Source organism: Boleophthalmus pectinirostris, unplaced genomic scaffold, assembly GCF_026225935.1.
Source record: "Boleophthalmus pectinirostris isolate CB_2022bp ecotype Guang Dong unplaced genomic scaffold, ASM2622593v1 HiC_scaffold_15, whole genome shotgun sequence".
Classification (NCBI taxonomy): domain Eukaryota; kingdom Metazoa; phylum Chordata; class Actinopteri; order Gobiiformes; family Gobiidae; genus Boleophthalmus; species Boleophthalmus pectinirostris.
Window position 1 is genome coordinate 35705246 of NW_026571070.1, and position 25464 is coordinate 35730709.

Consider the following 25464-nt stretch of genomic DNA (forward strand, 5'->3'; position numbering starts at 1 on the left):
ATGCCAAATCCTTCCCAAACCAATTAGAGGGTGTGCAGGGGCCTCATGGGGCACAGGCAGTGACAGTGTGGATATAGAGTGGTAAGGGTCTGCACAGGCCATCACTCTGCACTATTAGAAATATAACAGATCACAACAGTCTGACAAAGACACACATCACAAGTGCCTTAAAGAAATGGGTTTAAATCTTGAGAATAATGTAGGTCCATTTATGATTAGGAAGCTTTTTTATCATACATTTTATTTATAACAGTGAATAAGTGATAAAAAGTGTAAACACACTTTGTGTATGGAAATTAATAAGCACTACTGAAGAAACACTTGCAGGGTTCCCCACAAAAACAAGCAGGTGTGAGGCAAAGGCCTGGAAGGCCTGTTTGTAATGGATTTTTGAGCAATAAAAACACTTGTATCAAAAAAAAAATATGTACAGTATGTATGTATGTATGTATGTATGTATGTATGTATACTGATACTGTATGTTCAGGTTTATGCTTTAATACCATGACAGGCAAAGCTATAATGTCTCCATGGAGACAGGTGGCACACCCTCCATCAGAATAGTGATATAGTGCACTTTTAAATGTAAAGAACAAATGTCTGTTATGTGATGTATGACATCTGGACATGTTCCCTGTTCTCGGGTGACATTATCTCATCTCTCTCATTGTATTAAACAGTGGTGATTACAGCAGCGTGTTCATTTGTGTAGCACTGACACACCAATACATCACCCCCCTGCACCAGCAAGGCTTTAACAGCAGTCATGATTACTCCTCCCCCTCCATCCTCCCCATCTCCATCCTCCTCTTCCTTTCTGTCCTCCTCCCCCTCCTCCCCTCATCAGGACATTAGACCTGCAGATTAATACCTCTGTGTATGTGTGCCGGGGGTGACCTACAACTACTGCTACTGTAGGTGAAATCAGGTAATCACATTTTGGACACATGTGCTTTGGGCTGGTGGTCTGGTATTGCTGGGTTTCAGATGTCAGGTCAGATCTATAGAGAGGCAAGGCATCATGGATGGATGCATTTCCACCTGTAGTTCCACATTCACTCTCACGGACACTTTCTAATTCATACACCAGTGCACAGAGACTGGGTGAAGTGCCTTGCCAAAGAACACAACGTCTTCATTGAGAAACATGCAGTCTGAGCTGGCTTAGCTTCAGAGATCTAGCGACATTATAGTAGTTCTAAATTCTCTATAGTGTGATTTCCCTAATATCCTCTCTGGATAACAGACACATTCCCTGTTTCCCTGCTCCTCCTGCTCCAGTGCTTCTGTGGTCCCCTGGTGCACTAGTACAGCTCATACAGACAGACAGTTTAAGCCTGACCCCAGGCCAAGCTGTGGCTTTCCCTCTGCAGGTTTACATCAGCACAACACATGAGCACAGGACAGGACAACATCAGATTAGACTTGAGCCATGTGTGGCTCAAACTCTGTCCTCTTGACTTTTAATAGGACCATCTTGTAGTTTAGGTATTTCGTGTGTTAGGTTTGTCTTTTTTTTAAATCTTTTTTATGATTTATTTATTTTTATTTTTTTATTTTTAAGATGAATTTCCTGATTTTCAAACTGTGAAAGGTGAGAAAAGGTGAGAGTTATTAACTAGACACAGGGACAGACCTTCAAACACAGTCAATCCTAGCAAGACTTAAAACTTTTACTTCTGGGTTTGAAATCAATATTTACTTCATTGTGCACAGTCTGACATGGTGCTGCTTGTAGAGATGAGATTTTACTCATTTACAGGGTTAAAGTTAGGGACTTGTTCTGCAAACTGGACTTTTCAGGTCTTTTAATTATGTTATAGTATTTCCTTCTCACTGACCCTCTGAATTTGTATTTGGCGTGTTCTTTATCCTCCTGTATTCAATTTGGTCATAAGAGTAGTATTTAGCAGCATTGCAGAGTCATTTTGGGACAAAAAATAAATAAAATTTGTTAGAGTGATGTTTAGAGATAATGAAAGGGAATCTGCAGGAATCTGTTCCTAATCCCTCACTGGGCCCTGTAATAAGTGGATAGTTTTTTTTTTTTGTTTGTTTGTTTTTTGTTGTTGTTGTTTTTTTGACTGTCCTTTGTATTTTTTTAGATGAATATTGTGATTTTAAATGATAACATAATGATCCATGGGTGTCATAGATTAGAACTATATAACAGACACAAGCACAATGTGTCTTCTTTTTTTCATCAAATTGAACAGAACCCTTTCACATGCTTTTATATTTGTCCAGAGCACCCACATCCACTGTATGATTTCAAATGACCAGTCTTATTATGGTTTGTTTTGATCCGGGCGGGGCGGTCTAATCCCTGTGCACTCCTCCTCCAGGACAAACACTGCTCCCTGCTCAGTGCTTTAGTTCAAACCATCAGTGTGTTTGTCTGACCTGCCCAGGCTCCTCTCACACCAGCTCCTGTTTTATTTAATATGAGGGGACAATCTGCTGTGAGCTGACCCTGTCGATGTGAGGCCAAAGTGGAGTCAACATTACAGATAATAACACAAGGCCAGATAAGGTTTGTTATTGGAGATGAGCTACAGAGCATGAGGCTTCTGCAGTTGGGACACTGGCTCTAGAGTTATAATGACACACGTAAATCATTATGTTGTAATCTGGACATTTTAAATGACAGTTTTCATCTAGAACAACTTAATAAACAAATAAATTCATAGACTGCCATGTTAGAAAACTGTTGTGCCTAATGGGAACTGATGTCGCTGCAAACATCATCACAACAAAGAAAATAAAACTGGAGACAGAAGTGTGTACATCACAGTGGGCGTGTAGCAAGTGGAGGTGAAAACGGGAGAAGATTGGAACAATGACTCCGCTCCTCAGCTCTCACTCTCCGGATCCCACTCCCCCTTCTCTCCTGCTCCTCGGCTCCCACTCCCAGTGTCTCCCCCGACTCCATGGAGAGCGGGAGAGTTCTGAGACGGTGTCTCGCTGCTGAGTGCACATGGATTTTGGAGATTCTTATGTGTTGCTGACCCTCTATGCCCGCCCTACAGTGCACTGCATTCATTAAGCTCACAATGTTGTTGCATTTAGATGGACGGAGCATGGTCTTTGCATCATCAGACAATTACGCGCACAAGAAGAGGCTGCACTGCAGGTATACAGCCTGTCAGTGACTTTTTTGTTATTATTTATCACCCCCCTTTCCTTAAATGTCACATATTTATCAATGCGGGATTCTTGTCAGCACCTCCCTTGTGCCCGAACCCAAATCCTAATTTTAAACCCAGCCACAACCATAACGCTAACCCTAGACACAACCTCAACCCTACAACAAATCTAATCCTAACCATAGCCACAACTCTAATGCCAACCCTGACCCACAACCCTAACCCTAAGACTAGCTCTAACCCTACCCACAACCCTTACCTTGACCCTAACCCTAATGTCAACCCAAAACTTAACCCTAGCCACAACACTAACCATAGTCACAATCCTACCACTAACCCTAGTCAAACCCTTAGCCATGACCCTAACCCGAGCGACAATCCTAACCCTCGACAGAACCCTAGCCCTAACCGGAACCCTAAATCTAACCCCTAATTTAACTCACAGTTTGTAACCCATTGTGAGATTTGTTGATTTTATCATTTGAACAGAAGAGACATTTTTGATCCTGATGTCAAAGTTGAATTTTGTCCAAAATGTCAGCGTTTTTTTGTTTTGTTTTGTTTTGTTTTTAATTTAGGGTACAGAGTTTATTTTTTGTCAGGACGTCCAATTGGTGAAGACAGATTTTTGGCATGTTGCCATGGCAACACAATGTGAGATGGGGTGTGGGCGATCAAGATCATATATGAAATCATTGTATCATGGTGTCATTGAGTTTTGTGATCAGAATGTCAAAACAGACTGCATTTTTTTTAAACTCCTCATATTACATTTTCTTTCAATCTGTAGAGGGCACAATTTTTTTCATTAAATAGTTTTAGGACAGAGAGTTTGGCAACCAATAAAAATTTCACTGAAATTTGTTTTTGTGAATAGGAGCAGTTAATAAAAATAAAACATTTAAAAGTGTCCGAGCAATTTTTGCTGCTTCACCACTTAATAATTTTTGATAGATCTATGCCTAGTTTAGTTTAATCCAGTATGGCTGACCCCGAGTGGAGCAGATGCTGTTGGCGTAAATTTATTTATTTATTTATTTGTGTCATTCTCATATCCTAAAGCAATAGTTTAATGTGTGAGGGTGCTGATGCGCCATAACCAGAGTGCAGAGTAGTGCGTTTTAAGAGTTCATTTTTTTCATTGGGTGAAAAATGCAGGGGTTGGTTAGGAGAAAAAAAAAAGAAAGAATAATATTTCGATATGAGAACAATGTCCACTTTTAGGCGGTAGTATAAACTATAAATTTTTTGGAAAGCACTTAAGCGCTTATTCCTAGATCATGGCATATCATCCACTTCACTTCACGTCACTTCCCGGCCACTAGTAGCATTGTTTTGTGATACTAATAGGCCCTTCACCAGCTTCTGGTGCTCGGGCCTATTGAAACACTAAGGCTGCATGTTCAATGCAATAGTATGTTTTAACTTATTCACTAAATATTTCCCCAATGGCCAATGGACTCAGTATGCTCACGGAAAACATTATTTTCAGAATTGATCATTTTCTGTACTTTGCAGAACATTTTCTATGGAGAGGGAGAAAAAAATTTACAATTTTCTTTTCAGGCAAAATCACCCAGACCTACGTGTCACATGAATCTCTCATTTGTGTTGGCTGTTTCAGAGCTGAAATCCAGTTGGTTTAAACCTAAAACAACCCTCTCAGATTGGAATGGTCTCTCCCTAAACCCCAGCACCTGCACCAGTCATGAGTCAGTGCTAATGCAGCCTCTGCAGCTCAGGGAGGGAATTCTGGAGGTTCTGAGCTTCACATGAGACATGACTTTATGAGACACACTTGGATGTGTCGTCTCTCTACAGTTGTAGTTGTAGTATGTTTCACCAAATCCACATCCATCAACAGAAACATCTCATCTGTCGCTGTCTGAGCTAAACCCGACCATAAACCACCTTCTGTCCCAACTTTTTTACAATTACATCTCTAGAGGAAAACTGACTCGTGACTGCTCCCCCTCCCACACCCACACACCAAGACACCCACAGTGTGTCCTGTCACACACACACACACAGAGGCTGGGGGCCCCTGGGAGCCACATGTCTACCATCCCTTCAGCCCTCTGTATAAAAATATAACAACTCCTGTGCAGTCTTTGAGCACTCCATTTGCCCCCCCTCCCCCCCTTTATATTGCCTGGCCTGAACTTTTCGTCTTTACCTCGGGCCTGATGCTAGCCTCCAATTGAATTAGCTGCAGGTCCGCGCGCCCACAATAACGCCTAATCTCATCAGGGGGCGCCGTAGTCACCCTGGCTCTTTCTTTAAAGCACTTTCGCCTGGACACTCAATCCGTCGCACTGTGGCAGGTCCATCGCACCTGTCAAATCTGTCTTCTGGCACCACACAATATCACCTCCTCCTCTCCTCACCATTGCCGGGGCCCCTGTTCTCTCATGAAGCTTCCCCACTGCCAAAATGTTACCCCCTGCAGTTTCAAAAATGATTTTGACTAGAGTTGTCAAAAGTATCAAAAATCTGATACTAATCAACACTAAAACTAGTATTGAAATACTGATCTGAGCAGGAGTTACATTCACAGTTTCCTGAATGTCTTAAAATGATGTTGAGTTGTATCAGAACAAGTGTCAGAGCACATAGACTAGTACACACACATGGACCAACATGAACCTACTGCACCACTGACCATTATATATAATCTATATAATAACATATACCAACGTAAGGCCACGTGGGAATAGAAAATAAATACAAGACAAAAAACAAAAGACGAAAAGTTCTTTTTTTTTGTTTGTTTGTTTTATCACAGTGATATTGGAATCGGTATTGAGTCTATTCCTTAGTATCAAAATCAAGTTTAGTGAAATTTAGTATATGACAGCACTAGTTGCCAGTAACCTGCATGAGAGACATAAACGTGAAAACTCAGAACTTCCAAAATTCCCTCCCTGAGCTACAGAGGCTGCACTAGCACTGACTCATGATGCTGCAGGTGCTGGGGTTTAGGGAGTGACTGTTCAGATCAGAGAGAGACATTTTAGGTTTAAACCAACTGGATTTCAACACTGAAACTGTCAACACAAATGAGAGACTCACATGAGGCTCATTTGATTTCTGATTGGATAATTGTCTTTAATTAATCACTGCATTTGTATAGTGCCTTTCAAAACACCCAAAGCATTTTACAGTTCATTGTTCATTTGCTCCACACTCAGAGGTGGTAAACTACTACTGTAGCCACAGCTGCCCTGGGATAGACTGCTCTGCTGAACTTCTGAGATCTGATGGGATGACAAGCTGGTATGACCACATATATCTGGAGAACCACAGCACCAAATTATAACAAAATAACTACCCTTGTTGCCAGGGCAACAGATGTCATGTATTTTTCTCCCGTTCATCGTTCATTTGATTCACCTGACTGTGTGTCATCTCTACCCGCCCTCATACTCGCCAGTAAAATTCCAGAATGTTGGAACCAGCCCATTTCAGCAACTATCTGTAGTACCCGACTCGGGCAGGACTCTGATGTGGATCACTGACAACTGTTTACTCAATACCCCGTCTGTTATAACGTGAAGAAAACCTGTGTGAATTGGAGGACACATTTTGGCCGAGGAGCTGTTGTGTCATAACACGGCTCCTGTAGCCTGGGGAGGGGCTTAGCAGTGCCGTGTAACGCTCAGGTATATTTGTCAAACAAGAGATCAATGAAAAAGACAACAATGAAAAAGACCCAAGTGTTTTTGCATAATCCCAATTTGTGAGAGAATAGGACGAGGGGTGCCGGCGGGCGGGTGTCATCAGCGCACCCTGAAGTGACAAATGAGACACACGCGGTTTCATTAGGCTCTTTAATTTGGAGGGGGTGGTATGGGGGGTTGAAAAGGGGGAGAGATTGGAGGACACTGGAACCCAGGATAAGGATAGAAGCAGTCTGCTCACATAACAGCATTTAAGGAAAGCAGAAAAAATAAAGCGCCTCGTGTCAGGGGAGGTTAAGGAGAGAGATGGCTTTAAATGGGAAAAGTGATAGAAATTTTAAGAAAAAAATATGATGCTAATTAATCAATCAAGGCATCGAGTGCATATGATTATAAGTGTATGTGGCAGGGTGGCTGATCATGCGGTAAAGGTAAAGGTCAGAAGTGCACAAGCTCACTTCCTCTTCCTAGGCCTAACACGTGGTTATTTTTGGTGAGCCAAATAAATCTGTTTTGTATATTTTAATCTTGCTGTGACAAGTGTGTAAAATCCCTCAGTTGTCCAAGAAGAATCCATGGCAAAAGGAGAAATTTAATTTGTCAACTAGACAAAAGTTTATTTGGTCAAATACGTTTTTCATCTTATCCAAGCTGCTTCTCCACTTCTGATCCACCCGCATCCCGACCTGGGGCCTCATTTATAAAGCGCACTTACGCACAAATCCTTGTGTACGCGCTTTTTACGCCAACCGCGGTATTTATGAAACTGGATTTAAGCGTGGCGCTTTGCTTTAACAGAAAATCCACGTATTTAAAAGAATGACCTTCAGATTTGTGCATTTAAGTGTTTGGTTCGTCAAAACAGGGAGAAGTGCTGTTTATTCCACTCATTATTCACCATCATATTATACATTTGAAACTCGTGCACGAGCGCGGCCACGTTCCCGGTGTAGCGCAGGGTCTGCCACAGTCCACACCGCGACCATAGACTTCTACAGAACACAGTCTGTGACCAACACAGAGGACGAAATAATGACCCGACCTGAGAGAAAAAATCTTCCCTTGGACGCAGCAGGAGCCAGGCTTTGATTTAATGAAGACAATTTTAACACTTTTACTTTAGTCTTTACGCACCGAGCGCCAGAGTGACCTGAGTCTGCGCACGACACGAAGCCTACTGTCCGAACCTGACTCGAACCTTAAATATTACCTACATTTTTGTGTAATGGGGAACTCTTGCACATGAGAGCTGCTCTCTGACAGTATGAAGAACAGAATAATGCCCGTGCCCGTCTCGACCCAGACCCACACTCACAGGTGAGCAGTTTGGATGTTTCGTGTGGATTTTAATTGGCAGAATAACATCTGTATCTGATGTGTTTCGTGCTAAATCTGTGTCCTCGTAATCTCTTATCTCTCGCTCCTTTCGCTCTCCAGGGGAGGGCATCTGAATCTCTCGCACGCGCTCATAATTTGACCATTCAGATCAGCGCGTGTACGTATCTAAATGTAAATGCATAAATATACAGGGCCAGTCCACACACACTTCATAGACAGACTTAAAAATATAGCGATAAAACTCTTGAAATAGCAAGAAAACAATTCGGCTTTACTGCAAAGATGTGCTGCCTAAATATTCTGAAATATGATTAAATGAACAGATGAGTCATTGTTGTCACTTTTACTTTTGTATTTATTTATTAAACCATGTTTAAGTCTTTGTCGTGATCACGTGGTGCTGCGTGGAGCGTCCTCCTCCCTCTGTCCCGCGTGTCTCGGTCAAGCCCACTGATTATCGGCTCATGTTGAGGGAAATCTCATTCACCAGTCACTTTACCTGCTCCTTTTATGGTGATGTGGGTTTACGTGAGCAAACTCTAGTTGCAGGTGCGACGCACTAACTTACAACAACTCCTACGTAATTCTTTATAAATGAGGCCCCTGAAGTGAAGAAGCAGCTTGGATGAGCTCCGAAGCGTATTCGACTAAATAAACTTTTGTCCAGTTGACAAAGTGAATTTCTCCTTTTGCCACGCTGTCAAAAGACTAAATTGTACTTTCTTTTTTTTTCACTTTAAAGGGTCCTAACAGTCCAAATTGTGGAGTTATCACTTTTAACCTTTATCGTATTGTATAATTGTGATTTATGTAATTATAATATTAACTGCACTGTTCTTACAGGCTCAGTGCTGTTGTCAAGTTTTTGAGTTTGAATTCTACTGTTGCATATACACTGTAGCTCTGCAGTGGGTGTAGGCTGGAGCCTCACCCCTGTGGTGGCATCGCCACCTCTCCCATACCAAGCAAACTTAAAGAGACAGTTCAAAATTTTGGACATAGGACCTCATTTCCTACTGAGCCAGAGTGCTGGAGACGTGTTGAGACACTTTTTGAAATATTCCATCTAGTCCTTGTATTTGCAGAGGTCGCTGGTGCTAGACTAGTGCATGTCAATGGCCATAGTTCTCCTGCCACTAAAAACTTGCCTACTCCACAAAACACCTGAAGCAAATCTGTTATTACACCAGACTGTCCATGTAAATGTCTGTGTTGATAGAATAATTTTAGAAGTAAAACCAACCTTGCATTCGATGGATTTATGTCTGAGCAGCAGTGAGTTCTACTTACTGATAGAAAGCTTGGCAGCAGCAGACTGATATATGAGAAAATAATTCCTCAACATGCAACAATTCATGTGATGCAAGGTTAGTTTTATTTTCAAAATGTATTCTATCAACACATTCACATGGACAGTGCAGCTCTGTCTGCATCGCTCTGAATATCTGATCTGCAGCCAGTGTGTGGGACACTATTTATCACAGTGTGAGGACTCAAACCTGTACACACTCACATCGTGGCCCCTGTGAGGACAGATATCAGGTTCCCATGATGTAATTTCTTTATTATCAAAAACATAAATTCATCATTGGTTTTATGTGGCAGCAGGCCCAGACCTGCTCAGTTGCTCAGGATTTGACAATGTAAAAGTAAAACATAGTCTAAAGTTCAGATGGATTAAAACAGATTAATGTGAGGGAGAAGAGTGAGAAGTCATGGTTTAGGTTAGGGTTTAGATTAAGGTTATAGGGTTTAGGGAGGGGTTCGAGAGGTTAGGTTTGTAGTGACTATGGTTAAGGTTCACATCAGTCTCCAAAAAATGAATGTAATGTCCCCAAGAATCATGAAACACGTGTATCTGTGTGAGACACTGAGGGGCCCTTCTGAAATCAGGCCATAGTCCGACTGTTCTTTGTCACACACAGACCCAGTATCTGCTCGGTATCTGATGAAGCAGGGGTCTGAGGACCCACAGCCTGGACCTTTAGACGTGTGTGCCATACACAGCCATAGGGCCATAGCCGGGCCCTTATCACACATCAGGGGCCAGGCCCCTGGGGGCTCACTTTGTCCTCACACAATGGCCCTCATAGGCCTTTTATACTAACGTCTAAGACATGGTCTCGTCCTGAGCATCAGTGTGAACGGTCCTTTCCACTGTCCCTCCTCTGACCTCCTGTCCCTCCACTGTCCCTCTATTCTTCTGTCCCTCCCTGTCCCTGATCAGAGGACTGTTATCAGTCACGCTGTTAGACTTTGATTCAGTCTAAACAATGTCTGCTGCATGTCTCTGAGTCCATAAACAGAAGTACAGGAACATTTTAGTGATTTACCTCAGGAGGAGCAGAGGAATAGAGGAGCGAGGAAGAGGAGGGAGGAGCAGAGGGGCAGTGGCTCTGCTTGAAGCTTTTACAGAGATGAACTGGGATCAGAACACTATTCCAAACCCATGGTTCAAAATTACACTGAAGACTATTCCAGAAAACACAGGCCACATTTGTACCTCTTTATATTCTGTACAAGAGCCCACAGCTCACACACACGGGACAAATACACAGCACAGTTACAGTGGTACACGGAAATATCACATTGTCAAAAGCACAGGGTTTGGTGCATGTCACAGTCCTTTACTGTTGGTCAAACTCTCGGATATCTCTGATTGATCTATCCTTCATAAACCTCTCCTCTGATTGGTCGATCCTTCATAAACCTCTTCTCTGATTGGCCAGTGCTTCATAAGCCTCTCCTCTGATTGGTCAGTGCTTCATAAACCTCTTCTCTCTTGGTCACTCATTGAGCTTCTCCTTCAGGACGGCCCTCACTTTCTTCAGGTAGTCTTCGTCTGGGTAACCATTCCTGTAACAACAGCAGCACTCAGTGTGTACTAGTACATTCATGAAGGACCAAAGTACACATATCATGACATCACCAGATCCAATGTGAACGCTGCTTGAACATTTGTGCCCCTATAAACTATATACAAAAGCAAAGAGAAGAGAAATATTTACATGCACATATGCACAGCACAAGCTTTGGGGAAGCAGAGATGTGTACACTTCAAGAAAAGCTTTTCTAAACAAATTAGAGCACTAAAGTACACTATGGATCAGTCATTCATCCAGTAGAAGGTTTTACAAGCCTTTTTTTTTTTTTTTTTAAATCAAGACTCCTGCCTACTGTACCTCTTCCCTCAGGGAAGGACTTATCCAGGCAGTAGACATTCTCAGGCCAGTACCTTCTGATGAAAATTACTTCTGGATGACAGTTAAAATGTCTTGAGATCCAGGTGACTACATCTGAAACTTATAGTATATATAGTGCAGCAGATTCTGCACATTGCCCAGAGCAAGGCACAGATCCCTGCATGACTCACATGATAGCACCTCCCTCCTGCTGGGTCTTCAAGGGCACAGAGGCAGGAGACACCACATCCTCTCCGTGGACATTTGTGGACACAGTGAAGAGCAGCTGCTGCTGGAAGGCCTTCTCCAAGAGGGACAGGACCCTGCGGCCATCGCGGCTGTCGGGCACATAGGCACAGAGGCGCAGGCCGGGGTAGGGCTGCCCAGGATGTGGGTGTCCCTCCTGTAACACCAGAACATGGGAAATCAGCACACAGGAAACAAACATTTCATGTTTTGTGTGATTGTGTTTAGATCAGCGGCTGATGTGTTTAAAGCTCATTTATGTTTATGTTCTATATTTAAAAGGTAATTTAGAGTTAAACAATATTATTAAACAGGCTCCTGACTTCACAGAACACTGCACACCTACTACATAGAACATATGTGGACTGAACCAGACATGGCCCCAAGAAGACCACACAACCTGCCTCTCATATATTATATTATCTGCTCATTTAAACAGGAAGTCATTTTATTGTTCTGAAAAAATAGGCCTTTGGAGGGCGCGGTTTTCAGAGTTTGCTTTATAGAACACACAGTGTGTAGTCCAGGTCCCCGGGCTTTAAACTACAGTGTGAGTTAGTCTGTGCCCTGTGTGGGTGCTCCAGTTACCGCCCTTACCATCTGCACGCCCTCGGGGAAGGTGAAATTGACCTGTAGGGTGTCGTCATGGGGGTAGCCCGGCAGATTTCTGTGCAGCACCACCCATGTCATCTGACCTGGGGGCTGGGTGCGGGGGGTGGGGGGGCCCAAGTGAGCTACACAAACACGTATATGTATGAATATGAGTACAGGAATATTAGAGCAGATATACAGTAATATGAGCCGCACCTGCTTTCTCCAGCGAGGGGGGGCCCTGTCCATTCAGGTAGCGGTTACAGTGCAGTGTCTCACTGCTCTGGTTACTCCCCATTCTGAAACACACAGGTCCAAGAAGATAGATATTCCACCGTTAATCAGAACAGATGCAATAACAACTGACACTGTAAGTCTGTAATCAGTGGTCCGAGCAGAGGAGGACTACATCTGTTTGATTCATTGGTTTATTTCAGCTGCACACTAAGATCAAACTGCAATAACCATGATCCTCCACCCATCTGGGCCTGGGTTGTGAGGGCATTAGTTCAAGCAGGGACTACCAGATTTCCCTCACCCCAGACACTTCCTCCAGCTCCTCCGGGGGGACCCCATGGCGTTCCCAGGCCAGCCCAGAGACATCCGGTGGCCAGAACACCTCTCCAGGGAGATGTCCAGGAGCATCCGGAAGCATTGCCCTCCCCTCAACTGCTCATCTCCATGTGGCGGACCAGCGGCTCTACTCTGAGCTCCTCCACTGTGACTGAGCTCCTCACCTTATCTCTAAGGGAGCACCCAGCCACCCTGCAGAGGAAACTTATTCAGTGCTTGCATCCACCATTTTGTCCTTTGGGTCATTACACAAAGCAGTAAATTGAGAGCTTTGCCTTTGGACTCAGGTCCTTCTTCACCACAACAGTCCGATACAGTCCGAACAGCAGCCTCATCACTGCTGATGCTGCACTGATCCGCCTGTCAATCCCACTCCCCATCCTCCCCTCACTCATGAACAAGACTTTAATCACAATGATCATTTGTTTTATAAAACTGTTAGCCCCTCCAGCAACATTAGCTAACACAGTTATTCTAGCTCTTGACATTGAATGAGCTTACAGCTTTTCTCAGTCAATGAGCTGTTTAGTTCCTGGTTCCTTGTGGCCTGAACTGCTGATCCTTTGTGATAGTTTTATATAAAAGAGTAAGGTTATGAAAAGTACCACAACCAATTCTCACACACACACACATGCACGCACACACGCACACGCACACACACACATGTCAGACCTGTTAAGCTGCATTTAAGTGACTGTACCACAGACTCTGTTCAGAGTAAACACAAGTCTAACATGTTTTAAATGTTTTTTTCATAAAGCCTGATGAAGCACAGCTCATGAAAGTGCTGTGATTTTGGACCACAGCAATACAGTGATAATATCAGCAGAATTAGTAGTAGTAGTAGTAGTAGTAGTAGTAGTGGTAGTGGTGGTGGTAGTAGTAGTAGTAGTAGTAGTTGTTGTAGTTGTAGTTGTAGTTGTTGTTGTTGTTGAGGTAATAGCAGAGGTAGTATAGTTATAGTTCCAGTACTGTTAAAAGCAGTAGTAATAATAGTAATAACACTACTAATAATAGTAAAAGCAGTAGTAATATAGTAATACAGTAAAAGTTGCCATAGTAATAGTTGTAGTAGATGTAACAGCAGCAACAGTAGTTTAGTAGTGTAGTTATAGTTCCAGTACTAGTAAAAGTAGTAGTAGTAGTAGTAGTATCATTATCATCAGAAGATATAGGTGGTTGTGGTAGTAGCAGTAGTAGTAGTAGTTGTTGTTGCTGTTGTAGTACAGGTTTACAGGCGTTAGTTGGTCTGTCTAAGATATAAACTTGTTTAAGGTATTCTGAACAGGTCTGAATTGGCAAGAGTGAGAGTCAGAGTACACACAAGTACACGGTGAACCATCACACAACCACATAACCACAGGAGTACATTCACTTAACACATGATGATGAACACCGTTAAAGTAATAGAAAAAAATCAACCATAGCTATGCTGTTCAATATCCAGTCATACAAAAATAAATAAAAATACTGATGTGCGCACACAATTTATTAGTAGCATAAATATGTGTTAAACTCTAACACTCTATTTTTGAGTTTTCTTAGTTAGTTTCAGGATTTTTTGGATTCACATTATTTATGTATGTTTTATGTAAGTTTGCACCAGTCAAAAAACTCAACAGTCTTAGCACAGATTGCTGTCAGACTGACCTGCAGAAAACGTTGAAATCAGTTTAACCATATTAGTCCATTTCTGTTTTGATTTACTGTATTTTATTTCATCATAGCACATATGTACTATTATTCATGGTAATAAAACTATCGAACTAATTGGAATTTTTCATAAAACTTAACATAAAACTTCATGACAAACCTTGAAAATTCATTTAGTTCTTACCTGCGAGTGCTCGTCTCTTGTAGGTTTACTTCATCCTCTGCTCTCCTGTGTGTATGTTTGTGTGTGCGTGTGTTTCAGGGCCGGATGTACCTGCACACAGAGGGGCGTGGTGCTGTGGGAAGGGGGGGCTCGTCTTAAAGGGGACGTGGTTCTGTTGAAAAGGGGCGTGGCTCTGCTCTGCCGGGCCGGTCCCACAAGTTTGAGCACTCTGGGAGAGAGTGCATGAGAGAAAAGTCGTGCATGTGTTGGTATTTTTTGAAAGGTGTGGAGTGATGTTTCTGTTTCCTTTTAGCATAAGACACAGATGATTCTGAGAAAGTGCACAGCAGTGTTCTAGTAATGCTCTTAAAGAGTATATACAGTATGTATGATATTGCAACCTAATCTCAGATCAGACCTGGCCAGTGTCCAGCTCTTGGGCCACGTACAGCCCTTCGGTTGACTCTGATCGGCCGTTTAAGCTCATTTGGAATTACAAAATAAATATTTTTTATAATTTGACCTCATGCATGGTCTAAAGCTGCTTTGTTTTATTTTAGAGGTGTTTTTTTTTAAATGACTTTTTTTTTGTTCGGCAGCCACACTTTTTCATTGTTTAGTCATAACATAAACTCTTCCCAGTCTGACCAGCACATCAAAACAATGATATTTACTGCTTTTTATAAAGAAACACAATTCAGATTATGCAGAATTGAGTGACGCATTTTGACCTCCACAGTATTTTCTGTTTCTTATGTGGCCTCATGGTGAAAAGAATTGCCCATGTCTCAGATGGAGGGCAGGGATCTACTTATATATCTGCAAACAATATGCAAATGTTCAAATCAATCTCAAAGTCATTATTTGTTTTGGAAGGGCTCCACAAACACACTGCCAACATCTCACGTGACAAAGTGCAACTATAATATGCAAGTATTTTAAGAGCAGTATCGATACCCTCATTTAGAACAATTGGTATTGATGAATTTGCATGTCCTTACCTCTCTGCCCAAAACACTCTGTGCCACTGTGTGACATCATCATGTTGTATTTAGTTTTTGTAAATGTCCATGCCTCAGTGATTATAATAAATATACATATTTGACCATGGAGTGTCTGAAACCTTATTTTCTCTATGGTTGTCTCCATGTTATTATTTTGAATGAAATATTCCACAAAGATACATAAAATTTGGCAGTCTCCATAGAGATGAGCAAATGCCTCAAAGCAACTATTTTTATAAATATGGCAATAAAACTGCTGTAATTGAATAAATAAAAGTAAGTATGTTTAATGACAGTTTCAACACTGAAATCCAGTTGATTTAAACTTAAATGTCTCTCTCTGATCTGAATGGTCACTCCCGAAACTCCAGCACCTGCACCAGTCTTAAGTAAGTGCTAGTGCAGCCTCTGCAGCTCAGGGAGGCACATGAGGCATGGCCTGTTCACATTCTGAGAATGAGACAAACATTAACAGCAGGTTAAGGCTGTGGCTGCCCAGGTTCATCTGTGATTGTAGAATCTTTGTTAAAGCAGTAAGAGCACAGGATGTACACAGTTTCTTTAAAGTGCTTTGTTTACCATCGGTGCCTGAGGGGCTGTCTGTCCACACAACAGTGTGTAGTATCAGAAGCTCTCTGGGCTCAGGTAAAACCACAGCCTCTCCTCTCTCTGTAGACTGCAATACACAAAGCACACAATAACCCAGACCACACCCACTTCCTCTAAACGCCAAAGAGAGACTGGCTCCACCCAGAGGGCCCTACCCCACCCCACCTAATCTGAAAGTGTCTTTGTGTTGTCCCTGCTCTGCTCTGCTTGTAGAGGGAATAAACACATAACACTTTATTGTAAACATGAAGAATACAATGGCATAAATACAAATGTGTGTTGTCCATGTATGTTGCTGTGGGCTTTTGTCTGGTTCAGATTAGGCACATGTCTGTTATGGTTCAGGCTGGGGAAAGGGTTTGGGTGTTTTATGTAAAACAGTGGTCAGGAAACATGAGAGTCCTCTGAGAGGAGGTCTGCAGACAGATCCCTCTTTAAAATATCTAGATTTGGAAACTAAAAATTTAAAATGCATATATTTGTCCTGGACCAGTTACCATTAACAAGCCAAGTTACACGTCAGATCTGTGGAGAGGCAGCCTGCTCACAGTAAGAACACTTTATAGTAGTAAGAATGAAGAAAGAAAACATGCAAGATAGATATGTTTAATACTGTTGGTCATTCCTGGCAAAGCAATAACATCACCATGGAAACAAGCAGACGCAGCACCAGAAAAATGACACAGTGTACCTTTAATATTTCTGTAATTACTAACTAGGTTCAACATGTTGCCTGTCCTAAAATGGACCAAAGGATTATAGATTTAAAGGACAGTCAAAGGAGGCTACATTAGCTGATAAGAGCACAGACAGGAGCAGAGACAAGAGCAGAGAGAGGAGCAGAGACAGGAGTAGAAACAGGAGCAGAGACAGGAGCAGAGACAAGAGCACAGTCAGGAGCAGAGACAGGAGCACAGACAGGAGCAGAGACAGGAGCAGAGAGAGGAGCAGAGACAGGAGTAGAGAGAGGAGCAGAGACAGGAGTAGAAACAGGAGCAGAGACAGGAGCAGAGACAAGAGCACAGTCAGGAGCAGAGACAGGAGCACAGACAGGAGCAGAGACAAGAGCACAGTCAGGAGCAGAGACAGGAGCACATACAGGAGCAGAGACAGGAGCACAGACAGGAGCAGAGACAAGAGCACAGTCAGGAGCAGAGACAGGAGCACATACAGGAGCAGAGACAGGAGCACAGACAGGAGCAGAGACAAGAGCACAGTCAGGAGCAGAGACAGGAGCATATACAGGAGCAGAGACAGGAGCAGAGACAAGAGCACAGTCAGGAGCAGAGACAGGAGCACATACAGGAGCAGAGACAGGAGCACAGACAGGAGCACAGACAGGAGCACAGACAGGAGCAGAGACAGGAGCACAGACAGGAGCACAGACAGGAGCACAGACAGGAGCAGAGACAGGAGCAGAGACAAGAGCAGAGACAGGTGCTGTGTAAGCAGGACCAGGGCCTGTTTGAGATCCAGGATTTGTCCGGGTCTACCATGAGATCAGGACTAAGCTCCCCCCCCCCCCCCCCCCCCCACACACACACACACACACACACACACACACACACACACACACTCACTCACACTCACACTGTCATATCCAGCTGCATTCACCCTGGTGTGAGTGCAAGGACTGTGCAATGTGAAATGTCATATTACTGGATTACAATATTTAATAGGCTTAATAATTCTTATACTAAAAGGTACGGGGCCAAGGCTTTAGTCAGTCTGTCTCAGGGCAGTTGTGGCTACAAGAGTAGCTTACCACCTCCGGGTATGGAACAATGCACCAAATCACAAAGAGATAGTGAGCATCTGGAAAAGTGCTCTATAAGACTAATGCATTATTATTAAAAGATATATGCTCAAATAGTAGTACTGCATAATAGTATCTTATAATATAATTATATTATGATGATCATAATAGTCTAAGCAGTTCAACCTAAATAACAGCACATAGCACTTGGGGAGTCCTTCACTTAAGCCCTCGTGTTGAAACGGTAGGACTAAGAGTGGTGCTACAAAAGAGAACTGGGAATGGGCCTAAGATCCTTTTATTCGAAGGTCAAGTTCTGAGTAGACAAGGAGACAGAAGACTGGAGGAGAGAGGAGAAAAGGAAAGAGGAGACAAGGAGATACAAGACTGGAGGAGAGAGGAGAAAAGGAAAGAGGAGACAAGAAACTAGGAGAGAGGAGACAGGAGTAAAGAGACAGGATAGAGGAGACAAAAGCAGTTTCCCAGCGTTGTGTAAAACTCCTCGTCACTCAGATCACTAGTGACAGCAGCATGAGGCCACTTGGCACAGGCCTCTGCTCTTAATAGTCTGCTGTGGCCAATTTGTGCAGGAGTTTAGCGCCGTGCATACAGTCCAGTGTGCTGTCAGCTCCAATCACATCACACTGCTGATACACACACACACACACACACCCACCACCACCACCACCAGCCAGAGCCCCCACGTACACACCCTGGACTGGGTGGCACTGGAGCAGTGGTGGTTTGGTGTTGGGACATTCAAACAGGTCGGGACGACCAGTGTCAGTTCTCAGTTGTGATGAGAGTGACAGTGGTGAAAGTAAATGTCACCAGGTATTGAAAAACTGCAAATGTGCCGTAGTCAGGCAGAGCTGAACACTGCTGTCACTGCACAAAAGAGTGAAAACACATTTTTACTATTTGGGATTGTCCTTTCGTAGATCTGACCTGTAACTTGGCCTGGTTTCTTCACCTGCTGGCTCCATTTAATGCCATACCAGGGAACATTATAGGTAAAGAAATTACATCTCCAAGGAGACAAGTAAGTGATGGACCCTTTACCAGAAATGTTTGGAGCTAAACTGTCTCCATGCCTCCTGTATGCTCAACCTGTGTCTATATGTCCACCAATCAAGCACAGCACATTCATATGAGGCAAGTGTCTTGCCAAAGGGTATAACAACAGTAAACACTAGAGCCACTACTGCCACACTGTGGCACCTGTTTTTCCCAGAGCTCTCCCATCCAAGTACTAACCAGGCCAAGTGGCTGAGATGTACTGGTCCAACGTTTCCCTTGCACTTTCTGTCTCTAATCAACATTTGAATATAGATTTCATGGGTCTATGTCAGATGCCTTTCCTGTCCCTTTACAGAAACATTGGACCAGCCCAGAGACACATTTAGAAGACACAGATAATAAAACCAGATGAACACACAGGTTTGGTACCAGTTTATTAGTGCTACATTTTCTCGCTCGGAGTGGCATACATGACTGCTTTGGGGGTATGCACAGCATAAAGTCACACTCAGGAACTTTTTCTTTTAGTCAGGTTAATCAGGTTGAATGTCCCATATTTCCCCTTGACATTTATGAGCAATACTTGGCCTCATGAATGGAGTGCTCTTACTCAAAGTTCATACAACACGGTAGATACTCATGTTATGTCCTGTTTTCACAGGGATATGACCCATCAGATATGACAAAGAAACATATGAAAAGCAGAGTGTTTCACCAGGTTAAAGTTGTTTCTCCTGACCCTTTACTCACCTGAAGTTGTATTTGGAGTGATTCATGCATGTTTGAGTCATCTTTAATCATTTATTTTCAAGATGACATTTTGCTGATCAACTCCTGTTCTCACCTTCACCGGTGCATGTCCACTGTGACGTACACACTTCCTTCTCCAGTTTTATTTTCTTAATGAGTGATACACATAGGATTCAGTAGCGCTCTGCTCTAGTGTGATGTGCAGCTCTCCATAGGAGGGGCCCACAGCCTGCGGCGCTTTGCTTTCATGATGTTTGCGGTGACATCAGCTCCCACTGGGCACCGCACTTTTTTAACACAGAAATCAGAGTGCTTGTTTCTTTTATTAATTCATATGAAATGAATATTGTGAATCATAACATAATGATCCACACGGGTCAAAGATTATAAGTATAGAGCAGACATAGGTCCGATTTAATACCTTCTTGTGAAGACATTTATGAAAACTTGTACAAGGACAAACCCCAGCAGAAGATACTGAAGCACTGCCTCATTCTGTTCTCATACAAGAAAAATATAATTCCACCATTGTAAAATTGCTAACTTTTTACAGATCATTTAAGAATAATTCTATTTCATTGTATCATGGACAAGCTCTGTCCCAGTCTCTGACCTGTGAGAAAAGAGAGAGGGTCGCTGCTATCTCTGCTTCTACAAAACACATCATGAACCTGACACAGAGCTCTGAGAAAGTGGATTTTATGAAACTATCAACCAAACAGTCATGCATGAGGCCAGTGTGCTGTGTGTCTAACAGTAGGGGGCACTGCTAAACATACCATTACATTACCTTTGAAGGTCCTATAATACGCAACATTGACTCTTGTAAGGTTTAAGCTGCATTAGAACATTGTTCCCTCCTTAGAAACAGACCTGGAGCTGGAGTAATCCTTCATTGTTGGAATGTCTGTTCGATTTTGTGATCATTAAATTATAGTTTTGATGAACAGCTATTTTAGTGATTGGACTCTTTTATTCTACAATACACTAGAATAACCTTAAATTGTTACCTGTTTGAACAGTTGAGACTGTTACAGAAAGTCCACAGTACCATCTGGTGCACTGAGTAGTTTCAACCAGGCATTGAAGTTTGGCAAGTTTGGCAATTGCAGAACTGAAAGTGTTCAAATGATTCTAGTGAAGGTGTATGAAGTTTTAAAACAGTTTGGAGCACTTTCTGTATTACTTGATGATGTCACAAGGAGGAACAGAGTGTTGTCTGTTTGAGAGAAGAACTCAGCCTAAATACTTCGTTCACTGATGTTAAACATGTGCGAACGAAGCAAAACACAACATTATAACAGATCAGAAATGTCAGATCGTCCCTTTAAACTCATCTAAGGAGATAGATTAGAGGCCAGTGAGTCTCTTGTTGTCTGGACAAAGGTTAAAGTGTACGATCACTTCTATTGCACTGGTCATATTCACATTCATATGCTCATATATACAGCCATAATAATGCCTCTATAGTGTACATATATATATATATATATATAGTGTGTGTGTTTATAGTGCAGACTGTACAAGGCCACTGCAGACGTGTGCTCCTCACACCACAGCACATCTCACTGTAGAAACCCATCTGTCCACGTGGGACTAAAGTAAGCACACATCACCACATTACAACACTAGATATTCTTGAAGTTATGATGAAAATACATCCCATATCGTGTTGTTCTGGAGATATGGAAAAATTTAATATCTGTTAAAAAGGCTAAAATAATAAATACATAAATAAATGCAATCTTGATGTGTAATCCCTCAAGTAAAGGTGCTCTGTTTCTCAAGTGGTTCGTCAGCCAACTGTCATGGAGGTGTTATTTGTTTGCATGGAATGTTGCGTAGTAGGGCATTAAATGTATCTATTTTGTGTGTAATAACTAACAAATGTTTTTATTGCTCAAACATACTGTGAAATACTTGCATTTTTACTGTGAGTAGGGGTTGCATCTCCACAGATCTAGCCCATAACCAGCATCACCCTTATGTCTCTAAAAGACAGCTAGGTTACACAGTGCATCTTTAACAAGTACTCACTTAAAGTTGCTTGTGGACTTTCATCACCACCATGTGTGATTGCACTCATGTCAGTGTCTTATGAACATGTAAATGTCCTTATTTGCAGGGTGTGCAGGTTTTTGTTTTTGTTTTTTAAAATAAACATTGATCATGAAGACTCCTAATAGAAATATCTGCACCTAGTTTCAGGACAGAGATTGTTTGGGCTGTACAATATCTTGCATTAGAATCCTAAATAAAATTTGAGTTGGCTCAATTATCAAAACGCAAAGAGAGCAATTATTTAGATAATAGAATGTCCTCTGCAAGAACAAAATATTCTTTCTTTTTATAGGAATATCTTGTCCCTGTAGTTCAGACTTCTGCAAACATGTTCTGAAATACATGGGATTCTTGTCTAGTTCATCAGTTCAGATTTCAGTCTCTCAAATGTTAACACTCCTGGAGTCGTTTACAATGTACACAGTGAAGAGCAGCCTACTTTTGAAAAACAAATCTCAAATCTAATCACAATCACATAACTTGTTTGAAAAATCACAGAATCACAAAATGGTGCAGCGTCAGTGATTGTGCTTTGGAAAAGGAGGAAAGTCACACACAGTCACACAGGCCCATTCTTCTGCCACTGGCTCAGGTCAAAGTGCGTGTGTCCTGTCCACAGGAGGATTGCAGGTTGGGGGTTTCTTTTTTACATTTTAACATTTGTATCTGTATATATTGACTTTCTCCTCACTCTCAGAATAGTCATGTGATGTTACAGATCTACAAAGAACTGGTTATGTATGTTAGCCATTCTTAACCTTGAGCAACCTCATTCCTGACTGGCTCTTTAGTTGCTATAATACATGTGTTCAAAGTTATTAATATGGAACTTGGCTCCAAATTAGCCACTATAACTGCCGGCCTTGATGATCTTCATTTGACTGAAGTCAAATGCAGTGGGTGACGTCACACTCCCCCAGTCCACTTCTGTATACAGCCTGTGCTCACAAGTGATTTGCTCTCTGCCACACAAATGATCACATCAAAGATCAGATTGTTTCTCACTACAGTTAACCAGGATACATGCTCTAGTTCAATTTAAAGTGATTTACAAAATGCATGCAAATCTGGGAACTACCATTAAAGTGTAGTGTTCCAAATCTCTTAAGACCAGTAACACATCTGGAAATGTGTGCATGTCATCTGATACCTGCTGTATGTAACAGCACAGTCTGATTTACACTAGGAGCAGACTAGGAGAGGGATTCAACTGCACAGGGTAAGACACAGCTAGGAAAATATTAGATGTGTGTTTGGACATTTTAGATCAGCAGCAATGACACACCAGAGTCCCTCCACCATGGACCAGCACATGTGTTTCATTGTTCTGCTTTGCTACATTAAAGTGAAAGTAAGACCTACTGGAACTTGAATGTGTTTATTTCTGCTCTGGAGAGCAAATCATGTCTGGAAATCAAACGTTCAACATAAAAGAGATACTGCTTATATTTGTCTGCCAAAAGTGTGGTTATATATGCATGCAGTTTCATACATGATAGTTTCGACTGTGAGGAAGACCTGTATAGCGCTCTTCCTCAGAGTGGTCACGTGATGTTGCTGTGATGTGTCCGGTCAGCTGATTTATACTGGTTTTGGCGCTGTCATCCTGCCTCCACCGGTAGGAAGACATCGCTAAAACCTGCATAAATGAGCTGACCAGACACGTCACAGCAACATCATGTGACCACTCTGAGGAAGAGCGCTAGTGAGCAGTCAAAACTGTCAGGTAAGAAAAAAAACTCTTGGTCTGTAAAAAGAACCTAACATCATAAAATATCAGAAGACCAAATGAACCTTATTGGACTATGCAGAGCATAGCTGTTTTTAATAGTAATTATAGATGTAAGGTTTTAGTCCTAATTCTAAACTACTAAACACCCCCGAATGCCTCCAGCCCCCGATCACACTTGTTGGGTTCTTTGAGCTGCTGTGGAGGGGAACAAGAGTCTGACAGGCCATACCAGCTTGTCAAAGTCTGATCCCATCAGATCTCAGAAGCTCAGCAGGGTCAGACCTGGTCCACTGGGAAAATCAGGTGCCACAGTGGGGCAAGAAATGGTCATTGTGTCCTTGGGGAAGGCACTGCACCCACATTGTCTAGTTTGAAAGTGGTGTGTGTGTGTGAGTGATGGTGGTGGTCAGAGAAGTCAATGATGCAGATTGGCAGTCTCGCTTCCGTCAGTCTGCCCCAGGACATCTGTGGCTACAATAGTAGTTCACACCACCACAGAGTGTGGAGTGAATGAATAATGCTCTGTAAAGCGTCTTTGAGTGTCCAGAAAAGCCCTGTATAAAACATATGCATTGTCATTTTTATTATTATTTTGGGGTAAAGACAAATTGAATGTGATTGTTTAGCAGACTCTGAGTTTTCTGCCCATGTAATAGTGTAGTAGCTTATCGAGCAGGTCAGACATGGAATACAGTGCCTGTTCATAAATGAGAGCTTTCAACACTGGCAGCATTTTCTAAAGCTTTAAAACAGTGGTTGTTCAATGGCCAAATATGTGGCCAACCAAATAATGTTTAACCAAATATTTTTTTTAAACTTGTTTTTTGTTGGTTTTAACTCTTGACTTCAAACTTCAAATGAACAGTTTGAAATGAATTGTATGTATAGAGAGTGTACAGTGAGTGTGTTGTATATGTATAGTAAGCGTGCTGTTTTATGTACTTTTGTGTGATTGTTGCTGTACTTTTCCCTGTCCTGTTAAATGTTCATTAATATGTGCTGTCCCTTTACAAATAAATAAATAAATTAGAAATAATAAATAGTGAATGAAAAGACAAAATCTAATGTGATAGCTGGTTTATGTCATCCTGCTGATCTAAAACAAGTGATTAGATGTCCGGACACAAGTCTAATATGTTTCTGTCTGTTTCTTACTTCGTGCAGTTGAATGCCTCCTCTAGAGTGATTGGACTGTGCAGTGTGTGGCTCTCTCTCCAAGAACTGCTCCATCTGCAGTCCAACTTCTTCAGACCAGTGACTCAGGTCATTGAAAGCTGACAGGCCCCTCATCCCAGTTTACTGTCCTGTTCGACATTCTCCAGTGCCTCTAATCCAACATTTGTGCTTTTGTCCATTGTCCTCGATCCAAATATTGTATTCATTATTAGTGTTCTCCCAGTCCCTGAACACTCCCTGATATCCTCACTGCAACATCACATGACTTTTCTCAAGTCGGATGTAATTCATTTCATGTCAAGATTAGAAAAACAGCAATGGCCTGAAGAAAAGAAATTAAGCACACTACGTAACTTTTCTGATGGAGGACCTGGCTCCTGCTTGTCTCCATACAGATGCTTGCCTGGAATCCTATACATGGCATCAATTAATTCTATCTTCAGAGAGACCTGCAGGTGAACCCACAAGGTCAAGTCACAAGCCAGATCTGTGGAGAGGGGGCCTCGCTCAGTGTAAGAAGCAAGGTTTTAAAAGGTATTTTAAAGCAATACAAACACCTATAAATGAGTAAACACAAGATGGATCTGATGATCAGCATACAACATTCCAGGCAAAGGTTTCAGCTAATGGGAATATATAAATAAACAAATATGAAGAAAAACAGGTGAAGGATCCTTCATCAGAAAAGTTACACAGAGCGTCTTTACCAATTAATAACGTTTGGAAGACAAACTAAAGTAGTTCTTGTGAGGTTGAAAAGCCGGATCATGCTGTAGATACGCTG

At 42.2% G+C, this 25464-nt stretch overlaps 1 protein-coding gene across 1 annotated transcript; it reads right to left on the reverse strand.

Moving 5' to 3' along the window:
* Positions 1–9586: 9586 nt before the first annotated feature.
* dtx3la (deltex E3 ubiquitin ligase 3L a) lies at positions 9587–14659 on the reverse strand. The gene is made up of 5 exons (XM_020940757.2): positions 14594–14659; positions 12400–12482; positions 12190–12326; positions 11538–11749; positions 9587–11020 (listed from the first exon to the last, which is right to left on the reverse strand). The coding sequence occupies exons 2-5, from the start codon at positions 12479–12481 to the stop codon at positions 10951–10953; spliced, it is 501 nt and encodes a 166-aa protein (XP_020796416.1). The 5' UTR covers position 12482; positions 14594–14659; the 3' UTR covers positions 9587–10950.
* Positions 14660–25464: the final 10805 nt, after the last annotated feature.

Excerpts from the sequence above, each read along its gene's own strand:
- dtx3la (XM_020940757.2), bottom strand. The coding sequence starts at position 12,481 with ATGGGGAGTAACCAGAGCAGTGAGACACTGCACTGTAACCGCTACCTG. Across the intron at positions 12,327-12,399 it reads CCCCTCGCTGGAGAAAGCAG|CTCACTTGGGCCCCCCCACC; the intron begins GTGCGGCTCATA and ends GTGTTTGTGTAG. Across the intron at positions 11,750-12,189 it reads TCCCCGAGGGCGTGCAGATG|GAGGGACACCCACATCCTGG; the intron begins GTAAGGGCGGTA and ends CTGGTGTTACAG.